Source organism: Colossoma macropomum, unplaced genomic scaffold (genome assembly GCF_904425465.1).
Source record: "Colossoma macropomum unplaced genomic scaffold, Colossoma_macropomum, whole genome shotgun sequence".
NCBI lineage: Eukaryota > Metazoa > Chordata > Actinopteri > Characiformes > Serrasalmidae > Colossoma > Colossoma macropomum.
The window spans coordinates 59,897,175-59,921,496 of record NW_023494792.1 but is presented as its reverse complement, the minus strand read 5'-3'; the positions used below and the strand labels follow the sequence as shown (position 1 = coordinate 59,921,496).

General features: G+C 39.5%; 1 protein-coding gene across 1 annotated transcript in view; it reads right to left on the bottom strand.

Moving 5' to 3' along the window:
* The window catches only part of LOC118811255, a 49,545-nt gene that overhangs the window by 2,738 nt on the left and 22,485 nt on the right, over positions 1-24,322 (bottom strand). The window contains exons 3-6 of the mRNA XM_036575411.1: positions 16,879-17,056; positions 11,001-11,423; positions 9,916-10,338; positions 3,605-3,760 (exon numbers count right to left, since the gene is read on the bottom strand). Of these exons, the coding sequence (XP_036431304.1) occupies positions 3,605-3,760; positions 9,916-10,338; positions 11,001-11,423; positions 16,879-17,056 (1,180 nt within the window). The remainder of the gene's footprint in view (positions 1-3,604; positions 3,761-9,915; positions 10,339-11,000; positions 11,424-16,878; positions 17,057-24,322) is intronic.

The window sequence follows — 24,322 nt, the reverse complement described above, 5'->3', positions numbered from 1 at the left end:
TCAGCACGAATGGCCAGCCTCACTCACACACAGGACACACTCGAACACAGTCTGTGGTCAGTGTAGCAGAAGAGTCTAATTGAGGGATTAAAGTAACAACAACAAACAGATGTGAAACAGAGCAGTCAGCTCTGTCGCTGACACAATGACCAGGGCGACGGTAACATGGTTTACTCAGAAGAGAGTGACTTTAACGCTGCTGAGTTAACCCCTTAAACGGCCAGGGGCACCAGCAGGCCCAACGTTTTATTACACACGTCTATAACTTCTACAGTTACTGAATCATCAGCCTTCGCATGTAATAATCCGGATTTTAAGGGGTTAAAGGGGAATTCTAAGGATTTTTTCAGATTTCTGCACAGTTCAGTTGCTAAGATGTAAACAAAATAATTTACAGTGATTTGAAATGGGTCACATTTCTTTACAGTGGTGGTGATAGGAACCAGGGGTCACTATGACTACAACACAAGTATAGCCACAGGAATGGGGGAGTAGCTAAGTAGCGCACTACTTTTTGTAGCTAACTATACATTTTTGTAGCTAATAGCTGTAGCCGCAGTTTTATGAAAGGTAGCTAACAGCTGTAGTGCCTACAAATTTGTGTGTAGCTATAAGTCGCTTCTCATTCTCCAGCTTCTCGTTCGACTTGTCCCGTTCCACCTTAAATGGTGCCTGAGGCGCCAGATTGTACTGCTGTGACATTTAAGGTGGAACAGGACAATTCAAACAAGAAGCGACTTCAGGTTTGCGACTTTGTTGCAGATTAAAGGTATGAAAAAAAAGCTGAGTGATTATGAAGGCAAAGAAGTCCATTCATCTCCAAATTATCGGTTTGTCTTAAATCTCTCTTTGCCTTTTTTCGTTATCTGTGTTGTTGTGTGTCCAGCAGTCTGCGCGTCAGTCTTCAGCGTTAAAGGGTGAATTAGCAGTTGTGCGTTAACTCCAGTGTTTAAGACCATTTATTGTGAAAACTGTGTCAGAACTGTGTGTTATAATGATTTTACAGCGAAGGATTGTTTTATTTTACCTAAAAATCTAGTTCTGCTGTGGAGCCGCAGCAGCTCTGCAGCAGTGGAGAGATTATTCAGACCCGTTTCTCACCCCAAATACTTTAATAAACGACTCTGAATGTCATGTCTGTACAGATCTTGCTGAAATGTTTAAATTGGAAGTTTTATTTCAACTGTTGACAGAAATTTTTGGTTTGTATCAGTTATTTTTGTTGATTTTTGTTAGGAAAAGCCTGGCTTTGCCTTTAGTCTCATTTTTTTGTTGGATATCACGTCTTTGGTTCTGTAAGTTTGATTGTTGGTTACACTTTTTGGTGATCTTTTTGTATATTTGCAGCTTTTCAATTGTATGTTTCTTTCTGGCACATGACTAAATGCAGTGTCTTGTTCACACTATCAGTTGGGCTTGTTTGGTGTGTCAGGTGGAGATTCACAAACATTCTATTGCGCTTTGAAAGTAGCTAAAACGTATTGCACTACTTTTCAAAAAGTAGCTAAAAAGTTGCCGCTACTTTTTATGGAAAAGTAGCTAAATTGTAGTTAGCTTCAAATTTTGGGAAAGTAGCTACAAAGTAGTATTTTTCAGTAGCTATCCCAACCCTGCCTTTTTATTTACTATCCACCAGTGAACCCACACGTGTCTTCCGAGCTTTTATATGCAAAGTTGATGATGGTAAAATTTGAGTTTTCTTTGTCTATCTTGTCTCACAACACCCAGCGCACACCTCTCTGCTGCACGAAAGGAATTTAAAAATATACGTTTAAGGCCTAAATCTTCTCAAAACTATCATAAAACAATGAACATCAAACATCAGACAGAGAAATCATAACCATTTCAAGTAATGCACTGCAAAAAATGGTATCTTGTCAACTGAGAAGATCTTAAATCTAGTCGATATATCTAATATTTCTCATCTTATTTTAAGATTGTTTGGCTTAATTCCAGACAATATCTATTTGTTTTGGCTAATTTTATTAAGTAAAGGTATCTCACTATACTGGCAGATAATTTTGTGGGTTTCAAGCTCGTTTCTTAAAACAAGCAAAATTATCTGCCAATATAGTGAGATAATTTTACTAAATAAAATTCATGAAAGCAAGTAAAAATGTCTAGAAATGAGGTAAATAACCTTAAATTAAACTTACAACAATCTCAACAGGAGAAATATTAGATTTGTTGACCAATAATTTTACATGACAAGATGCCATTTTTTGCAGGGTACTTTTCTGTAATGTAGCTCTAAGGCTTTAAACTCTTCAGATATTTGGTTCCTATCATCACAACTGTGAAGCTATAACTTTTAGCTAATAACTTACGGAGTTAAAATAGCAAGTATTTATTTTAATGGCACAAAACAGCACAAACATACAGAGCCCCGCTGGTGACATCCTGTATAAATAAAAATAATGCATGGCCATGACTTAGTAAGGCAGGGGAACAAGATAATTAAATTGTGGCCAAACCTAGTAAGGCTGTGGGAATGAGATCCTAATGTGTGGCCACGACTTAGTAAGGCATGATCTCGTTTCCACACCTTACTAAGTCGTGGCCATGACTTAATTATCCCATTGCCATGCCTTACTAAGTCATGTCCACTCATTAGTTTTATTTATATGGGACGTCAGCAGGGCTCTGTACATACACAGCAAAACTAATGAGATCATTTTACTGTGATTTGGCTGCTGATGAGGGGCCGAGTGACATCATAGGTGATAAAAAGTTATGTTTAATTTTTCAAAAACAGTATCGGCGCAAGTGATGCACAGCAAAAAATTATATCCCAGTAAGTGAAAACATCTTAGATGTTGTAAATATATTGAATATTTCTCACTGTGAGACTGTTGTAAGAATATTAAAAGTCCCACGCAGGGCAGACAGACAGACAGACAAACAGACATATACATTCACACACATACACTCTCACACCTAGGGGCATTTTAGCATGTCCAATCAGCCTGACTGCATGTCTTTGGACTGTGGGAGGAAACCGGAGAACCCGGAGGAAACCCACGCAGACACGGGGAGAACAGGCAAACTCCACACAGAAATGACTCTGGTCGCCCGGCCGGGGAATCGAACCCAGGCCATTCTTGCTGTGAGGTATTTGTTACTCGTTTTAAGTAATTATATCTTATGAAAGTGTCTAATTCCATTGGCAGATCATTTTACTTCTTTTAATCCTTATTTCTAGAAATAAGCAAAATTATGTTTATTATTTCTCAAAATAAAATGATCTGCCAATGGAATAAAACACTTTTGCTAAAAAAATACTTAAAATGAGTAAAAATGTACAGAAACGTGGAATAATCTTATAAAATTCTTACAACAATCGCATAATGAGAAATATTAGATATATTAGCTACATTTAAGATGTTTTCACCCACTAATGTATCATTTTTTCATTCAATCAGTGTGATTCTAACAGCACAAACCAGCAGAAAGAAATGGTAATATTTCTATTAAATTTCTGATCATATGAGGTGCCGGATTAACAGAGGTGTGTCTGTGGTTTGGATAAGTGAGCCTGTGGTAGCTGAGGCAGTGCTAGGCTGGTGGAGGTAAATGATTTGCAGGTGTGTCTGGATAAGCGTACCTGTGGTTGGCGAGGTGGGGTCAGTGTCGCTGCAGTCAGGGTGGTCCAGAGACAGACAGGACCCAGTCCTGGGGGCCACAGCCTCCAGCTCAGCGAACATGTCTGACTCAGAGCGGCTGAATGGGGAGCTGAGAGATGCTCCCGTCTCTGTGTCGCCTGAAAGAGACCGAACACACTTCTAATCAGAGGAGGAACTGCAGACGACGCTCAGTCACTGCCTTGCTTAACTTCTCAGTCTGCCTGTCTCGCGTACGTGATCGGGTTCTGCTATTGTAACAATGTCAAGATTGTAACAATAGAAGAACCTTCTTTGGTGCTATATAGAACTCTTTCCAGAAAGGTTCTATATAGAACCATCCACAGCATATTCTCCATCAATCTGAAAACCATTTTCATGATGCAAAGAACCCTCTCCTTTGAGCGTTCATGGTTCTATATAGAATATGTTTCTTTACTAAAGAACCCTTGCAGAACCATCATCAAGTATGTAGTATTTGTAGTAGTTTCAAAACTTTCAAAGCCTATTTTGACTGTTTTCGTGAAGTCATGAAAAACCCCCCACATGCACAGATATCACACACACACACACACACACACATATATATATATATATATATATATATATATATATATATATATATATATGGGTCATTCTGCAGAAATGTTTTGTGTCCCTAGCGTTTACAGATATATTAAAAAAACATGTTAGGGTTACAATTTATTTATATTTTAAAATAAAACAATGAGTTATTTTAACAGTTACACCTTCTTGAGCCTCAATTTAGCAATATTTGTTTTTAAATCAATCATATAGAATTCCAAGCACCACAGAAGAGCTCGTCCTCAGTCATATGTAAAGGCTGAGGCCTTATTTTGAGGTAAAAACATGTTTTTCTTCCATTTTTAACTGCAATAATCTATACATAACTATGAAATATATGAATTAAATGACATAAAGAAAACAAATGCCAAATAAATATTATAAAACACATAATGAAAGTTGTCCCCAGGAGTCGTGTCACTGGTGTTACTGCGTAACAAAAAATTTCTTATTTTGAAATAAAAATAAAAACTTGACTTCCTTTTACCTGTTTTCTGAGGATCTATGAAGAAAAGCACATGGTGAGTCCACTGTGTCTTTCAGTTATCAGAGATTTTCTCATTCAGCTCATGATTTCATATGAAGCTTTTAGCTGAAGTCACTGGTGTGACCGACTTTATTCTGAGGTCATTGTGAAAAAATAGAATACAAATGGATTAAACTACATATTTTAGTGGATATTCCATGATGGACAACATGTGGTTTGATGCTCTGTAGCAGCCATTTAGTAAAATGCATTTTTCATTAAAATGTCTCTGGTGTTTCCTTTATTATGTGTAACACCAATGAGGATCAGTAACACCAGTGACTCCTATGGAGAGATAGAAAAGTGGACGTTTCTGTAGAATGACCCATATATTTCATTACACTGATGCACATATATTGGCATATATTCTAATATTCAAAACATCACTTACTGCACACACACTTTTCTAAGAGTGGGAATCCGTTTCTTTGCGTGCTGCTAATCAGTCATTGCCTCTAAACCCGTGCTGTCTAACCTCGTCATACATGTAAGTGAAATGGTCGACAGCACTTCAGGGTATTTTGTCATTCAGAACAGCGTCTCAGGCAGCAAAAGAAACAAAAGCCGCTTTCTCGACAGCAAAGCGAACCGCAGACACAAATATATATGCAAGCATTCACAACAAAGCGCAAACGCTCTCACACAAGTCCTCTAAGTCCGCCTACAGACACCCAAACCCACACACAGAGACACACACGCTGTCATTGTGTGAGAGCGAGCCTCGGCTCACTACTCACAGGCACAATAGGGGGACTTGACTCGACACTTCAAAGCATATTGTTGCTGTCAAGACGGCCATCATCTTTAGCCAACTGCTTCTTAAGGCCATTTCTGTGTGTGTGTGAGGGAGAGACGTTGGGTTTCTGAGCATAGATGTGTTCTTGTTTATGTGCATATTGTGGTGTTTTATGTGTGTGTGTGACATGATTCAGCTGTGAACGTTTCACCATAAATAACATACATAAAATCAACAAAACTGTGATTGACATGCCCCACAGCCAATCACAACTGTCTCTAAACATTCTTTCCTATGTCAAGTGTACACACTTGAAAAAGACAGCTCTCCAAGGGTTCTTTAGTAAAGGGAATGGTTCCATTTAGAATACATAGTACATTTATTAGAATTCAGAACCATCAGACGTCCACGTTTAACCCATCCGTGCAGTGAAACACCCACATACATGCACACTAGTGAACACACACACTAGGGGGAAGTGGGCAGCCCTATCCACAGCACCCAGGGAGCAGTTGGGATTGAACCGGCGACCTTCTGGTCACAAGGCTGGTTCCCTAACCTCCAGCCCACAACTGCCGCTCCAGCCCCCAGGTTGATGGAGAATGTGTCATAAATGGTTCTATATAGTACCTTTTTGAAAGTGGTTCCATAGAACAACAAAAAGCAATCTGTTATTGTTCCAATGTCAAGTTTGTAACAGTAGAAGAACCCTTTTAGTGCTAAATAGAACCCTTTTCAAAACAGTTCTATGTAGAATGCCATACAGCACATTCTCCATCAATCTGAAGAACATTTTCTTGCTGCAAAGAACCCTTTAATCATGGAAAGGGTACTTCATGGTTCTATATAGAACCATTTACTTGAGAACCCTTGAACCATCTTTAAGAGTGTATGTAGCACTAAAAAAAGGTTCTTCTGTTGTTAGAAGCTTGACACTTTGCTGCTATATAGAACCATATACAACACATTGCTTATCAATCTGAAGAACCAAAGTGCACTAATATTTGCACAAATGCACAATTACTGCTTATTTGATGAAATGAGCAAAATGAAATCAAAATGGTCGTGTAAAAAGTTAGCAGATTTTATATTGTATGTTTTAGAAGATAAAAAGAAAATGCTCAAATGTTTGGGTCCCACTTTATATTAAGTGTGTCTAATAACTGTGTATTTACACATGAATAACATATGCATTAACACTGTAACTACTGGTGATTTAGTCAATGTTGCACATGGATTACAGAAGTACAGCTTATGTAATTACACATATGTATCAACTTCAGTTTTGCCTCATGTAATTACACAAGTGTTCTTTAGACTGATGGAGAAAGTCCTGTGTATGGTTTCATGTAGAACCTTTTTGAAAAGGGTTCTATATAACTCCAAAAAAGGTTTCTTTTGTTTTTAGAAGCTTGATATTGTACAAATAAAACAACCTTTTTTATAGTGCTGTAGAAACATCTACACTCTTACAAATGATGGTTCTTCAAGAGTTCTTTAGTAAAGGGAATGGTTGTAATTAGATCAATGAGTTCTATATAGAACCTTTTGCATGCTTAAATGTTTTGTTTTTTTTTTAGAAATGTTCTCCAGGTTGATGGAGAATGTGTCATATATGGTTCTATATAGAAACTTATTGAAAATGGTTCTATATAGCACCAAAAGGGTTCTAGAAGATCTACACTCTTACAAATGATGGTTCCTCAAGGGTGATTAAAGGGTTCTTTGCATTGTGAAGTGGTTCTTTAGACTGATGGAGAACATCTTGTGTATGGTTTTATATACAACCCTTTTAAAAAAAGGGCCAACATATCACAAACAAGTGAATATTGGTTCTTCAAGGGTTCTTTAGTAAGGAAAATGGTTCTAAATAGAACCATGAACACTCAAAGGACCTGTTGCATGATTGAAGAGTTCAGTGCATCCTGAAAGGGTTCTTCAGATTGATGGAGCATGTGCTATAGATAGTTAGAACCTTTATATATACAACCTTTTTTAAAAACAGTTCTATATAACACCAAAAAGGGCTCTGCTATTGTTACGATGTCAAGCTTGATACAATAGAAGAACCCTTTTTTGGTGCTATACAGAACCCTTTTCCAGGGTTAACGTTCACCTAAAAAATCAACAAAACATGTCATCCGACTAGGGGTGCCCAAACCTTTGAATGACATATTTTATTCATGTGTAAAATGATGCAAACGTCTGAATCAAGTAAATTCAATCTCTCTCTCTCTCTCTGCTTCTCTATTCTTTTCTCCCTCTCTCTCTCTCTCTCTCTCTCTCACTGCCTCTCTCGCTGGCCACACGGCGTGGCTGACAGGGTCAGGGTGTGCGTCGGGGGCCCTGCTGGGGTCCGGAGGTCCATCTCATTATCAAGGACAGTTACACTCTGGAGAGGACGCTGAAAGAGGTCGCGCCAGGGTCGGCCGCTGACTGTTGGGCCATGGCTTTGGGATGTGAAAGAGAGTCCAAGAGCAACACAAAGACCTTGGAGTCTGCCCTATAGAGGACACACACACACACACACTCACACACACATATATATGCTCACACACACATACACAAGGGTGACGAGAAAGAAAAGGGTCAGCCAATTCCCCCTCCAGGCATGGACACCCACGCCTTCCAGAGTTTCCCTGTCCTGCGACTTTGCAGTCAGTTTTCCTGTTTCTTTTACCAAACAACTTTCTGAACTAAACACAACATCTCTATTAAAGAAATAAGCCTCAAGATGCTGCTTACTACAATCATTTTACTTTAATTTCATTTATTATTAATAATAATTGCTGTAAATAATTCTTCCACCAAGCAGCATTGGGTACAAAAACACTGTGCTGTTGTCGGAAGAAAGCCTTGTATCTCCAAAATAGTAACTTCACAGGAGAAGGAAAAACCCTACTCTACTTTTAATGTAAGTCAATGGAACCAGACTTCCTTCCAAGTAATTCTTGGTCATTTCTTTTGGTCCATTCATCATGAAATTTACAAACAATGTAAAGGACAACCGGCATTTTCAGATTATGTCAAAAACAGAAAAATGTCAAAAATGGTGATACAAGGTTTTCTTCCAACAGCGGCGACTGGGAGACAAGATGCGCTTTTGGAAATTATGCTTAACAAATTTGGGGTAGGGGTGGGCGATATGGCAAAAATATATCATTATGATAATTTATATAATTATAAAACAAACTGATACACTGAAAATGCAATTGCATTCTTCGTTTTAGTTCTTTAAATGTTGATTTAAACAAGCTTCTAGGTTTATGACAGTATGGTAACTGTAACTGCTGGTGTACTTTTCCATCTAGTATTATGTTTGAATTGCTATATATTAGCTATAGCGTCCTGATATTGGCACCCCACCTAAATTTACACCCCTGAACATAATAATCAAAGATTATTCCACTAATTTGCCACATTACTACAGAAAGCAGTCATATGTGTGATTATACCGAATACTTGGCACCAGCTTCAAATGCTACATAGCCAATCAAATTTGAGAACCAGAACCGTTTGTATTCTTAGAGTATTTCTAGCATCAGATTTAGCCACAATCATTGGTTTGGCTAAGCAATTGAACCAATACAGCCCTAAGAGTCAATCTCTAGTTTGATATAAAGGAACATGTCACCGGGCCACAAGTGGTCCTTCTCCCATCTCAAAAATAAAGAAAGAACCCCATAACAACACTGCACAAAGAACAGTGCACAGCCTGCTCTGAAAGGGGCAAATTCCCATCACAAGTTCCCAATTGTCTCGCTCCTTCAGAAAGGCCCGGACTCGAGTCAGATGTCAGCAGCCCCGGCCCTTTATCCCAATACGGGACGGTAAATTAGCGCGAGGAGGGCGTCCGAGAGGTACGCCAAACCCTGACACTCGTGCACTGTTCTCCCGTCAGCGGGGCGGCGGTCAGTGTGGATTTATGACCGCTTGCTCCACACGTTACGTCTTTCAGCGAGCGGAGAAAAGAGAAGGCGAGTTAGAGAGAGAGCGAGAGAATGGAGGGAGAACGCGGGAGGCTGGGGCTCAGAGAGGCGTACAAGGGGCAGCCGCCACCACTTTTAGACCCCCCCATCCCTTTCTATTGTAAAGGACTGGCTGCTTTGAACTGTGGACTCAAACAGGACCAGCTCAAGTCTCCATCAAAAGAACGCCCTCAGCATCCAACCTGATTTTCATAAAGAAGAAAAGAGTAAAGCTCTCTCCTTGATATTTATGTCATGGTGGTGGTGGAGCTCCGTGCCGTGATGTAGCGCTGTGATATGTGATCTCTGTCCCTTTTGTGTTACCGATATGGTGGATGTCCAGTTAGGCTTGGCACAATCCACCCCTCGGTGTGTGGACGAAAGCGCAAATCCCCAACTCAAGACCAAGACATACAGGCCTACAATAGCACCGTGTGCGTTTTATGTATGTGTCTTAGTTTGTGGGCTAAAGAAACTCACCTCTCTGAGATGCGATTGGTGGAAGTACTGGCCAGTGGAAGGCGCTCCAATCAGAACAAGCCTCCACTGGAGAAGCAGGTGCCATTCTGGACTGAGCTTCTGGAGTTGTGTGACGGGGGCTTGAACCTTTGTCTATACTGGCTTGTCTCAGTGGAAGGTTTGGGCCATGGATTATATGGTCATACTTTGAGTTGTCTGGAAAGCAAGTGGATGATGTTTCTGGGCTGGGAGAGGTGAGCGATCTGGAGAGACAGCATTCAGGAGATATCGGTGGGGTGGAGGAGGTCAAGGCTGAGCCAATGAATGAGCTGAAGCGAAGCTCAGACAGGGAGGAAGAGCAGGCCTCTAGGTCATCACTGTTGCCATCATCGTCTTTATCTCCAACGTCACCATCATTGTCAGCGTCAATATCACTCAGGTTCACTGCCAAAAATAGAGACAACCAAAATGTTATTTAAGGGACATTATTTCAAACTGACCTCAACAGATCCATAACTGCAGCCCTGTAAGTTAGACCTTGGCTAGTTCTTAAGATCTACACTGGCAAATCTGCTGAGGTACTTCATGAAGGAGAATTCCTTAATCAAGATTGTCCAGTAGGTAAAATCCCCCTTCACTCCCACCTCCATGGACTAAGGGGTACCGAGTTTCTTTGGACAAAACCAATGATGTCTCACCAGCAGAGGCTGTACACTGTTAGAAATAAAGGTTCTATTCAGGTACGTTTTTCGTTCATCAAGGTACAAACAGTATAAATGTTTCCTCAAAGGTACTACAGTGGTTTTAAGGTCTGATTGTGAACCTTGAATAAGTTTTTCCAGGTGAAAAGTTCGTATTTGTACCTTTTCATAACCAAATGTTTTAAAACAGAACGGTAAAATAAAAGTCCTGGAGACGAGACGGGCTGTGTGGATCATTTCAATGGATCATGGTACAGTGATATTCCCTGACAAAAGGTACTGAGATGTACCCTTGAGGAAACCACCCCAGTGACAAGAGGGGCACTGCCCCTTTAGTACCTTCATTTCTGAGAGTGTATGATAGATCTAAACTTGCTTGACATTGGTAAGTTCTAGAAGATATACCTGAGTGTGCATTGGAAAGGCTGCTGCTTAGGTCAGTTCTAAAGCTGAACTGACTGGACGCAGGACGACTGAAGTCAGAAAGCGAACTTGGGGTCATGGGGGTTGCTGGGGGTTCAGGAGTCATTGTCAGTGGGGTCACCATTTCACCTTCAGGCTCTTCATAGTCCTCACAGTCAAGATGTGGAGAGGAAAGTCCTGCCAAAGGAACGTCACTGACTTTTTCGTGCCTTGTTGGGGTAGACGGGTTAGAAGAGACACACAGGGACTCCTCTGGGTTTGTCCCTGATTGGGCAGGTGGTGTTGGGCAGAAGGGAGGGTCTGGAGAGGCTACACTTGGGTTGGGAGATGCTGGAACGCTGGGAAGCGCCTCAGCGAAGCGCCTCCTAGTGTAATCGCTCAGGCACTGCAAGCGTCTCTGGGTTTCTGAGGAAGAGAGAACAAAGTGAACGTGATGAATGAAGATTGGGACCTGAAAGTGAACACTCAAGGTTATGGAGACATTTTCTGACCAAAAATGAGCTTCAAAACCTGCTAAATTTGGGAGAAAAGTAAATGTTAGAGTGCAGTTAGAAAGTGGAGAGGAATACAGCAAGTATCAGACCCCAGTCTCCAGCTGTCTCATGTTGAGCTGGACCACTTGACCGTCCCACAGGCTGTCCGGCACAAGACATCAAGTACACGCACACACATACACGCACTCACACAGCCTTAATGAAAGGCATTGTTGAGCGTGCACAAAGAGAGGTCCTGAATAATTAACACGGGGGTCCTTGGCGAGGGTCAGGCAGAAAGCGTATTCATCATCATTTCCAGCTAAAAGGGAGAGGGACGAGGCTGAGGCCATGCAGTCCCATGCATGACAGTGACATTTCTCTTCCCCTCTCTGCTGAGCCACAGAGCAAACAGCCTTTTGCCTGCTGGGAGCTTCTACTTTCTACCACAGGCCCCGGACTCCCCTCTACCACCACCCCCCTCCGTCCCAAACGCTGCCCCTTTCTAGGAGCAGCTGTCTGGTTCCCAACTCAGTATGCAGAGGCTCTAAGATATGGTAATGACCACTTGGGATCACTATATGAAGGAACTCGCTCTCATAATTGGGTTCAGACATCCCATCTGACTAATTAATGGAGACAGCAACTGAGAGGGCAAACAAACGAGCACAACACTTTTTGTCTCAGTGACTTTGGTTGGCAGGTCCTGCCGCGATGTCCTGTATCTTTAGACGTCCAGATACGACAGATACATCATTATATAAGAGTTTTTTTTTGTCTAGGCTTCGTGAAAGACCTCCGTGTTAACAGCTATTGATACTTTTTCTTGTCCTGGTGTACGTCCTTTTTAATTGCCACTCTTTGGGTTGCTCTCCCTTCCTGGCCAGTCTTAAAGTTGACCAGTGCATTCTGAAATACTCTAACTCTCTTTCCACACTGCGTCTCTGTTTAAGACTGATGGCCAGCATCCCTCCCCTGGGTGTACCGCCAGCCTTTGTAGAGCAGCCAGCCCCTAGCAGTCCAGACAAAGCACACTTGTTCCAGCCAGGCTGTGTCAGTGAAGAGTCAGAGCAGAGAGAGAGGAATGGATAGAGGGATGGAGGGGTAGATGGATGGATGGATGGATAGATGGATGGATGCAGCCCACATTTCTGTACTGCTCTGCTCACAATACCCTCGCCTTCTCCATCTGTCACAGTCACGCTCACCACCGATGGAGTGTGCATGTGTATGTGAACGACATGTGTCATAGCGCCCTGTTACAGCCCCCCCCACCACCATCCGCCACTCTCCCTCGCACACACACTAAATACACACACACACACACACACACACACACACACACACACTCCTTGGGGAGCTGCAGGCAGGTCGGGGTCGATTGTGAGGGCCTCCGAGCACCATATGGCTGTATAATTAGTTTTGTCCCGCGGTGTACAGCAATGCCCCGGTCTCTGCTCCCCCGAGCCTGCACTCAAACACAGCCTCGCAGCGCTGACGGCCAAGCCTGCGCAAATGCCTTTACATCATGGCAACATCCCTGAAAGAGGTAGCAGGTCCTCAGCATCGTCAAGGGTTTACACAAACACATACACACATGCAGACATACAGTCAAATGCAAAAGGTTTGGATACACCTGACCATGGTTTAGTTAAGTCCAGGTCAAATTCCATGTTTTGTTGATTTTCTAAGTGAAAGAAAGTCAATAGAGGCATTTTTGTGGCATTTTTTGCAAATTTTAGAGCTCAATTCCTATTTATTTGCTGAGTAGGCCAAATTTTATGTTTTATTTATTTCCCCAATATTTAAATTAAATTCCGCAAATAAACAGTGATTCTGCATTCAAATGTGCAACAGTGTGTTCTCTGCAGAGGATGTGTTCACTTGTTTACACTTGGAAAATCAACAAAACATGGAATTTGACTGGGGTGCTTAAACTTTTGCATATGACTGTATACACAATGCATGCATGGCAGCTTAAAGAACCCTATATTATCTTAAAAATCTTGAATGATCAACAGGGATGCACCAGAATTCCAGCTGTTGAAACATTTTGGCCTAAAACGGTCAAATGTGGCACTTTTGGTTTTCAGCTGAAAGAGAAAAAGGCAGAATATTTTGGCCAAAAAAATTTGGCAACACTTTCTATGAATATCATGTCTATGAGCATCTATAATCACATTCATAATAAGTTAAGTGCATTCATAAGGCATTATAAACATGGCTATCAATATTTATGAAAAGGATTTACACTACATCGCCATTGTTATTATGCATTATGAATTGTTAACATAATGCATTTTAGCGCCAAAGAAGTCCGTCCCAGCTTGCAGAGTGTAAAGTAAAGTGAGACAAGTTTATTGTTGCCATGGCGATTCTGGTGTTTTATTTCTCACGACAGGTGTTCTTAGGGAGGGACCTTTGGGGCTTAAGTCCTGAATGTTCAGAAAGCAGCCCCAAACAAGCTGTCCAGTCCAGAGTTATTACTACTATGTGCTTTTTCTTAACCAGCACTCTCACTTTAAACATTACTGTATGTAAACATTACATCACTGTAATTTGTTCCCTCTCTGGCTCTAACTTTAAGCCCCAGAATCCTTCATTGTGTAACATCACTACACTAATGTAATGTAATGCTAATTTCTGCTAGCATTCTACTGGATGTGCAATTAAATTAAATTAGTTAAATTATGGCCAAGCTAACGGTGGTGTACATTAACTTTCCCACATTGGTCAAAGTACTACTGATCACACCACTAGTTTAAAATCATACTTTGTATGTTTCAGTGTTTAATACTGGAGGAGCCTTTAGTGCAGTACACCTCACTTTACTTAGACCTGAAAAATACAGCTTACAAGCTCTTATAACATGTTATTAACACTACTTACAGTGCACTTAACAATTCCTAATGCATAATAAGCATGGCTATAAAGTGTAATGCATTTTATAAATATTTATTGCCATGTTTATGACGCCTTATGAATAACATATTATGAAAGTGCTCATAGGTTCTTATAGAACTGGTATTCACAGAAAGTGTTACCAATTTTTTTTTTTTTTTTGAATGGTCAAACATAGAGCCTGAAAATGGTTCCACATAGCATGAAAAAGGGTCTTGCTGTTGTTACAAAGTCAAGCTTGAAACAATAGAAGAACCCCTTTAGGTACTATATAGAACCATATACAACACACTCTCCATCAATCTGAAGAACAATTTCAGGCTGCATAGAACTATTTAGGCATGCAGATGGTTCATTGAGTGTTGATGGCTCTTCACAGAGCCACTGTCTTTATTAAAGAACCCTTGAAGAACCATCTGTTTAAAGAGTGAATGAAAATGAGAAACAGTGATTAAAAACTGTTTTTTTTTCCATTCGCTCTCCTGCACCGGTCAGCACAGACACGTTTAAACAGCTTGAGCAGCAGCAGAGTGAAAATATAGTTTAATGTATGACTAAAAAATGGAATTTATTGCCTTTGATGATTATAAGTTCTCTGTTAATGAGGATGTTGTATGCAGCACTCGCCTATTATAACAGAACACAGACTGTAATACTTTTAGTAAGTTTATTTTATGTGAACTGTTTTAATTATTGAGTTTTACCTTATTGAACATAGATTTTATTAATAACAAATGCATTTTTTTTATTCTACACCCTTAAAAAAGATGGTTCTTCAAGGATTCTCTAGTAAAGAAAATGGTTCTATATAGAACCATTAACACTCAAAGAACGTTTTGCATGATTAAAGGATTCTTTGCATCTTGAAAGTGTTCTTCAGACTGATGGAGAATAAGCTTAATGGTTCTATACAGAACATTTTTGAAAATGGTTCTATATAACACCAAAAAGCGTTCTTCTATTGTTATAGTGTCAAGCTTGTAATAGTAGGAAAAACCCTTTTGTGTACTATTTAGAACGATTCTCCATCAATCTGAAGAACTATTTCATGATACAAAGAGTCCTTTTATCATACAAAGGGTTCTTTGAATGTGGAGTCTATATAGAACCATTTTCTTTACTAAAAAACCCTTGAAAAACCACCGTAATAAAACAGCAAATTAAACAAACAAACAAAACAAAACTGGCAATGCACCAAACTGAAACATCAGGACTGAAATGGAAAGTCAAGGGACACTCAGCTGAAACCGAAACCGAAAAACCTAAAGAAAGCATTCTATATATGCTCCTGGGAGCCTCCACTGATGATGGAAAACACCTCTTTTTTAATACGCAAGGCTCACAGATGTGGATTTGTGTTTACAGTAACAAGTTTCAAAATGAGACGTGAAAAGGTTTATTAGTTACTCAGTATTATTTCCATTAAAGAATCTCATTAAATTAGTTAATGCTAAAGCCATATAAGTTAAAGACTATACAGAATGCAGCTGCAGTGTAATATGTTATACATAATATATAATATCCTAGACAGCACGCATATATCGGTCCGCTGGCTTGCCACTGCTGGTCCACCCTCGGACCACCCGGATTACTGTCCTGCATATAAGCTTTAACTAGGTTTTAATCTCCTCAAATGGATTTTAAATGCACACAGACTTTTATGTTAGAAAATAAACTTACACAAATTTTACCAACAAACCAGAGACAAAAAGATAATGATTAGGCCTAATGTAAAATTATTCTATTGAAAATGTTGTTGCTGACGCTGTGCAAGATTAAAATTATTTATTAAACTAATTTACAAAGTATGACTAAAGAAAGAAGGAAGGGAAAATCAGTAAATTGGACTGTGAGTGGAAAATGATTGATGATAAGTGAAATTTTGTTTAATACTCCGCTTAAACACTGGTGGACCGCCCAGAAAACGCTGAGCAAAACGTCAGTGGAGCACCAGCTCTGCCATCAGCGGGCCGGCAGTGGTCCACTGTCCTCTTGCTATCAGGGATGTAAAGCACACAGACATGGATTTGGAAACTTCTGTTTACAGTAAAAAGTTTCAAAATGAGACGTAACAAGGTTTCTTAGCTACTCAGCATTATTCACATGATTTGCATTGAAAAATCTCATTAAATTAGTTAGTAAGATAAAGACCGTACACTCTGCAGATGCAGTGGCCCATGTTTGAGTGTTTTGCTGTAGATCTGCTGCTCAAACTGTTTGAACATGTCTCTGCTGACCGGTACAGGACAGCAAAGAAAACAAACAGCATTTTCATCACTATTTTCCATTTTCAATATCATTAAAATAATTTAAGCGTTAATTTTTGACACTACAATGTAGACTTTTTTAATGTTTAACTTTATTAGTACTTTAATTAGTAGTTTTACTTTAATGTACTTTATTTAAACTTTTTTTTAAACACGATGCTACAAATCGATTCAAATGAAATGCTCGAACTGTGCTGAGTGAAAACTCTTGCAGCTCACCGGTCCTAGTTGCTGCTCTTGGAGCGCTGAGGGGCTTCCCTTTGTGCAGTAGCTGAGGGAGTCTTGGCTGGGGTAGCCTGCTCAGGAAACATGGGGGCCGGGCTGGTCCAGGATGGGCCCTCATATGAGCCTCAAACCGTGAACACAGGGGCGGAGGTCCCTGCTTGTGGAGGACGTCCTGTAGAAAACAGCAAGAATATTTCAGAATATCTTCTGTCATGAAATAACAGTTTGATTGAGCTGATTGTTCACACTGTGGAAGAGAGGATGCTGAAATCTGCACCACACAACTGTTACAGCTCTCTTTAGTGCCCTCTTGTGTTGACTGGGTGGTCTTGGAGGTGGGATTTATTTTGCATCTATCCTGCAAAGGTTTGGTATCAATGTTTTTAACAAAACAATAAAATATTTAAAAACTTTTTTTGCTTTTCATGAACAACTTTAAATGTTACTTGCAACATCTTAAAATACTGTCTGGTGTCTGTCTTTATAATGTTTTGATCTTTATAATAGTTTAATTCACACTGTATAAGTTATTATTGAAAAAAAAATTAATCAATCAACCTTTATTTCGAATCAGAAGCAATTGAGAGTGACTCTCCTTTACAATGTAGCCGAGCAAGCTGAACAGGGACTGAAAAGGTTTAAAATGAAATTTAATCAACTAAGACAAATCAAAGTAACAAAACTAAATGAACAGAGTAAAATTAGTAAAGAAAATAAAATAAATACAGGCTCAAATAAGAAAGAGACATGAAATAATGATAAAATATGTCATGAAAACAACTTAAAGAAGTAAAATAACCTACTTAGATAACGACATAAAACAAAAATCTGCACCAACAAATAAAGTTAAATAGTAAAATAACTGAGATCACAGCTTTATTTTCCTGTATTATATTCCAGTTTGCTGGTGCACTGTAACAGCAGAATTTCCCAGCTCAGTAAAAAAACACTATTATTTATACACTCTCAGGACAAAATGGTACTAAACTGTCACGGGGGCAGTCCCCCGCTTGTCACTGGGGTGGGACCCTCAAGGGTACATCTCAGTACCTTTAGTCAGGGAACATAACTGAACCATAATCCACTGAAATGATATGTTCTAAGCTGTACTGACTCCACACACCCCGTCTCGTCTCCAGGCTTTTATTTTACTGTTCTGTTTTAAAACATTCGGTTATGAAAAGATACAAATACAAACTTTTCACCTGGAAAAACTTATTTAAGGTTCACAATCAGACCTTAAAACCACTGTTGTACTTTGTACCTGCACAGTGTAGAGAGCACAGATGTGACATAAGGTGACATAAAGACAATAATAAATTTTATTTCACTCAGAAAAGATGGCTCTTTAGTAAAGGGGATGGCTCTATTTAGAACCATGAATTCTATATAGAACCATTTGCATGGTTAAATGGTTCTTCAGGTTTATGGAGAATGTGTTGTATAGGGTTCTGTATAGCACCATAGGGTGACAGCACGCTAAAAAGAAGGTTTTGTTACCAAAGGGAATGCGTCTGTTTAGAACCATAGAGTTCTATATAGAGTCCTTTTATGTTTAAATGGTTCTTTGCATGGTGAAAAGGTTCTTCAGTTTAATGGAGAATGTGTTGTATGAGGTCCTTTTTTGAAAATGGTTCTATATAGCACCAAAAAGGGGTCTGCTGTTGTATACGAGCTTGACAACATGTTTATAAAACATGGTTCTTCAATGGTTCTTTAGTAAAGGCAAGAACCATGAGTTCAATAGAATGTGTAGTCTAATGTGTTGTATATGGCTCTATATAGCACCAAAAGGGTTCTGCTATTGTATACAAGCTTGATAACACACTTAAAAAAGATTCAGCAGTTCTTTAGTAAGAGAATGGTTTTATTTAGAACCATTGGTTCTATATAGAATTCTTTAATGCTTAAATGTTTATTTACATGGTGATTTTTTTCTTCAGATTGATAGAGAATGTGTTGCATATGGTTCTATATAGAACCTTTTTGAAAATGTTCTCTATAGCATCAAAAAGTGTTCTACTATTGTAGACAAGCTTGACTACACACTAAAAAATGGTTCTTCAAGGGTTCTTTAGTAAAGGCAATGGTTCTATTATATAGGACCACAATGGTACTATATAGAACCATTTCATGCTTAAATGGTTCTTCAGATGTGTTGTATATGGGTTCCGCTAAAAGTATTCCGCTTGTATACAAACTTGACATTGTAACAATAGAGGAACCCTTTTTGGTGCTATATAGAACCGTCAACATCTTCTTCAATCTGAAGAATGATTTCACAATGCAAAAAAACATTTAATGGTTTATGTAGAGCTCATGTCTCTAAATGGAACCATTCTCTTTGCTAAAGAACCCTTGAAGAACCATCTTTTTTAAGAGTGTAGTAGTGAGCGTCTTCCCTTAAGCACACAAGCATATTACACCGTTCTTGGCTGTGGGGAACGCAGCGCCATTCATCTTCAAAAGCTAATTAAAGCGAGCCTGAGTCACCCACTCAGACACGCCGGTCAGAGGAGATGAAAGCGCTCGGCATCGGTCAATATTGGTCCTGAAGAATGATGATGAGCGCCGCTGCCGGCCAGCCTGCAAACACACGCAGCCCTGGACCAACTCCCGCCTACTCTGCCCTTTACTCGCCAAACAGAGCAGCGCAGGCCTTCATTCAGCCTCCTGTGATTCACGCACACTCGGACAAAAAAGCACAGCGCACTCTGTTATGCTTTTCACTCCCTCTCTCTCTTCTTTTTCTTCTTCTCTCCACTTTCTCTTCCCTGCCCAGATGTTCCAGCCGCTTTCAGCTGGTGTCCTTTGTTTTGTGAAAGCAGACAGGTGCCCTGCTGCCTGTTACCTGTCACAAAACAGGCTCCAACTCGTCTAACACCACAAGGCAATGTCACCCCCCCCCCAGCTCAGCACACACAGCAGACACGTGTCTCGGTGTCTTTATCCCTTTATGAATTGTCTGACAGTAATTTGCTCAGCAAATATGGTCAGGCCAAGCTTAGCCCACTGCCCTTTGAGTGCTGTGCGCCCTTATTCTCTCTGTATCTCTCCATCTGCCTCTCTCTCTCTCTCACTCTTTATTTCTCTCTCTCTTTACTTTTGCTCTCCTTTTAAAGTGGAATCCCACCAATTCTTTTCAAAATGTCTGTATAGTTCAACCACTGAGATGTAAACAGAGTCATTCAGAGTGGTTTGGTGTGAAATGGTTCAGATGTCTTTACAGTGGTGGTGATAGGAACCAGGGGTCGCCATGACTACAACACAGATATAGACATTTTATTTACTATCCAAAACCACCAGTGAACCTACACGAGTTTTTATATGGAAATACACCGATTGGACATTATGACCACCTCCTTGTTTCTACACTCATTGTCCATTTTATCAGCTCCACTTACTATATAGGTGCACTTTGTAGTTCTACAGTTACAGACTGTAGTCCATCTGTTTCTCTGCATACTTTGTTAGCCCCCTTTGACCCTGTTCTTCAGTGGTCAGGACCCACATGGACCCTCACAGAGCAGGTACTATTTGGGTGGTGGATCATTCTCAGCACTGCAGTAACACTGATGTAGTGGTGGTGGTGTGTTAGTGTGTGCTGCTGGAGACACCTCAGTGTCACTGCTGGACTGAAAACAGTCCACCAACCAAAAATATCCAGGCAACAGCGTCCTGTCGGCAGCATCCTGTAGGCAACATCTTGTGACCACTGATGAAGGACTAGAGGATGACCAACACAAACTGTGCAGCAGCAGATGAGCTATCGTCTCTGACTTTACATCTACAAGGTGGACTGACAAGGTAGGAGTGTCTAATAGAGTGGACAGTGAGTTTAAAAACTCCAGCAGTGTCTGATCCACTCAGACCAGCACAACACACACTGACACACCACCACCACATCAGTGTTACTACAGTGCTGAGAATGATCCACCACCCAAATAGTACCTGCTCTGTGAGGGTCCATGTGGGTCCTGACCACTGAAGAACAGGGTCAAAGGGAGCTAACAAAGTATGCAGAGAAACAGATGGACTACAGTCTGTAACTGTAGAACTACAAAGTGCACCTATATAGTAAGTGGAGCTGATAAAATGGACAATGAGTGTAGAAACAAGGATCATAATGTTATGCCTGATTGGTGTATATATAAAGTTGATGATGATAAAACAGTTAACAGTCTCAAAAAGTATGTTTTCTTTGGATGTTTGTTGCCTTACAACACCTTGCAAGTACCTCGCCACCAGTAGTCGGCTTAAATCAATCTTAAGATCCCAAAACTATCATAAAACAATGTCTCAGACATCAGGCAGCATATTCAAAAACACTTCATGTAATAACTTGTGTGAGGCAGCCTTTAGAGGAAATTCTAGTCATATGCAAAAGCTTAAATCCCAGTCAAACCGCATGCTGTGTTGATTTTCTAAGTAAAAATACAATAAGTTAATAAATCCTCTACAGGGAACCCACTTAAATATAGTATTTTCTGTATTTCTCTATTTGTCTAGTGCACAATTTCAGTTTATTTACTGAGGTTAACATATTGGAAAAAAAAAGTATAAAGTGTGCCATCACTTTTGCACAGGCCACTTTTTATGTTTTTTTTTTCTTTCCCCCACCGTGTTAAACTCAGCAAATGCACAGTAAGTGTGTATTAAAATGTGCAGAAGTGTGTTCTGTGTAGAAGATGTGCTCATTTACTTTCACTTAGAAAGTCAACAAAACATATCATTTGACCAGGGGTGCCAAAACTTTTGCATACAACTGTATAAAACCCTGTTTAATTCTAAAGGATGAAGAAGGATTTGACATGGTCATGTGAATGAATTAGGACTGTTATTGGTATTTAAACCTACACAAAAGTCTTAAAGGGGAATTCCACCGATTTTTAAAAATTTCTATTCACAAATGCGTTTTAAGACAAAAACATTCTCTCAAGACAAACAAAAAACAAATGAAAAGAAAAAAGAACAAAATATGTCTCAGGCATTAGGCAGCATATTCATAACCATTTCTTTTAATAACTACCTGTGAGGGAGCTTTTATAGGTGGACGTCTGGTTCCTATCACCACCAGTGTGAACATTTCTGGCTCTGTAAGTTTCTCTAGAGCAGAGCGTTTCGCCTCAAACCACTCTGAATGACTCTGTTTACTTCTTCACTGTTTAATTATGTAGAAATTTTGAAAAATCTGTGAAATTCTCTTTTAAATGTCTAATCTCTCTCCCTCTCTCTCTCCCTCTTTCTCTCCCTCTCTCTCTCCCTCTCTCTCACTCTCTCTCACTCTTCTCTGAACTGTTTTGTACTTGTCAACACTTGGGTTCAGTGTTTTGAACTGTGATTGTAGCAGAAGACCAAACACACTTGTCTGATGAACATCTCCAAAACAAAACCTCCAAATCTAACAGGCTTAACCCGTCTTGCCTGATGTATAATCAGTGATACATTCAAAGGCTGCCTTTGTCCACTTTAATTCCACTTAAATCTTAAATCTTCCCCTGGAGTAGTTACAACACATGTGTCCGTGTTGGACAGTAAAATGGATCAGCATGTGAAACTGGAACATTCTGTGTGCAACCCTGTACCCTGTTTTCTATCACAAAATAAAGGGTAACACTTTCTATGAATGTCACCTTTGTAAGCATCTATAAACACATTCATAACATGTTATAATGCATTCATAAGGCATTTAAACATGGCTATAAATATTTATAAAAAAACAATACACGTTATAGCCATGCTTATTATGCATTATGAATTGTTAACATAATACATTATAAGTACTGATCATAACAAATTATAAGAGCTCATAAGTCGTATTTGTCCGCTCTAAGTAAAGTGAAGCGTACTGTACTAAAGCCTCCTCCAGTGTTCAGAGTGAGGCTTCAAGTTGAAGTATTTACAGAAGGATTTACTGAAACACTAAAACATTCACAGTAAAGCACATTACAGGCTTCAAATGTCAGAGTTTAAACTAGAGCTGCCATCAGTGTTTTACCCAATGTGGGAAAGGTAATGTACACCACCGTTAGCTTGGTATTTGTCTTTACTTTACGCTCTCCAAGCTGGGACTGACTTCTTTGGCACTGACATTATAACATGTTATCAACACTACTTATAATGCATTATATTAACAATTCATAATGTATAATAAACATGGCTATAAAGTGTAATTCATTTTTATAAATGTGTATAATCGTGTTTATAATGCCGTATGAAGGCATTATAATATGTTATAAATGTGTTTATAGATGCTTACAAAGGTGACATTCATAGAAAGTGTTACCAAATAAAGGAAGCTTCAGGCTCTGTTTATTATTGGACGCACTGAGCAAGTAAGCACATATTCAGAACAGAATTCAGACAGCTAAGGGCTTATTATTGATTTGATTCATTGGATATTTAGATTTTATTTCATATGTTTGCTCATGTTTCTATTTTCAATAGGACGAGCCAATTTCACAGGAAAAAAATCACTCTAGACCTTCTGTAAGTTCTAGATAAGCCACCGACTGAATACAAGTGGCAGCCTAATCAGTGGGTTGTTAGAAACTAAAAACAGCAGGGACGGCTAAAATATGTGCTAATGTGTCCGTCACAAGCTTTAAGGTAAATATATAATGTCTTTTAAAAGCTTCAAATGTCTGTGTTTAATATACACTCTTAAAAATGCTTATTTAAGGGTTCTAAAAGGTTCTACATGTAACCTGAAGAACAATTTCACCCTGCAAAGAACCATTTAAGCATTCAGATGGTTATTTTTGTGCTCATGGTTCTATATCAAACCATTGTCTTTACTAAAGAACCCTAGAAGAACCATCCTTTTTTAGCAATAAAGAACTCCCTTTTCCAAATTTTCCATCCCACATTAAATGCTGCACCAGCTACAATCTGGTGCCAGTGGCGCCTGAATGAACCAGAATGAAACTGCTGTATTGTTTAAGGTGGAAAAGAAAATTCGGTAACACTTTCTATGAATGTCACCTTTGTAAGCATCTATAAACACATTTATAACATGTTATAATGTATTCATAAGGCATTATAAACATGGTTATAAATATTTATAAAAAAGAATTACACTGAATTACACTTTATAGCCATGTTTATTATACATTATGAATTGTTAATATATTGCATTATAAATAGTGTTCATAACATGTTATAATGTCAGTGCCAAAGAAGCCAGTCCCAGCTTGGAGAGCGTAAAGTAAAGACAAATACCAAGCTAACGGTGGTGAACATTACCTTTCCCACATTGGGTAAAACACTGATGGCAGCTCTAGTTTAAACTCTGACATTTGAAGCCTGTAATGTGCTTTACTGTGTATGTTTTAGTGTTTCAGTAAATCCTTCAGTAAATACTTCAACTTGAAGCCTCACTCTGAACACTGGAGGAGGCTTTAGTACAGTACGCTTCACTTTACTTAGAGCGGACAAA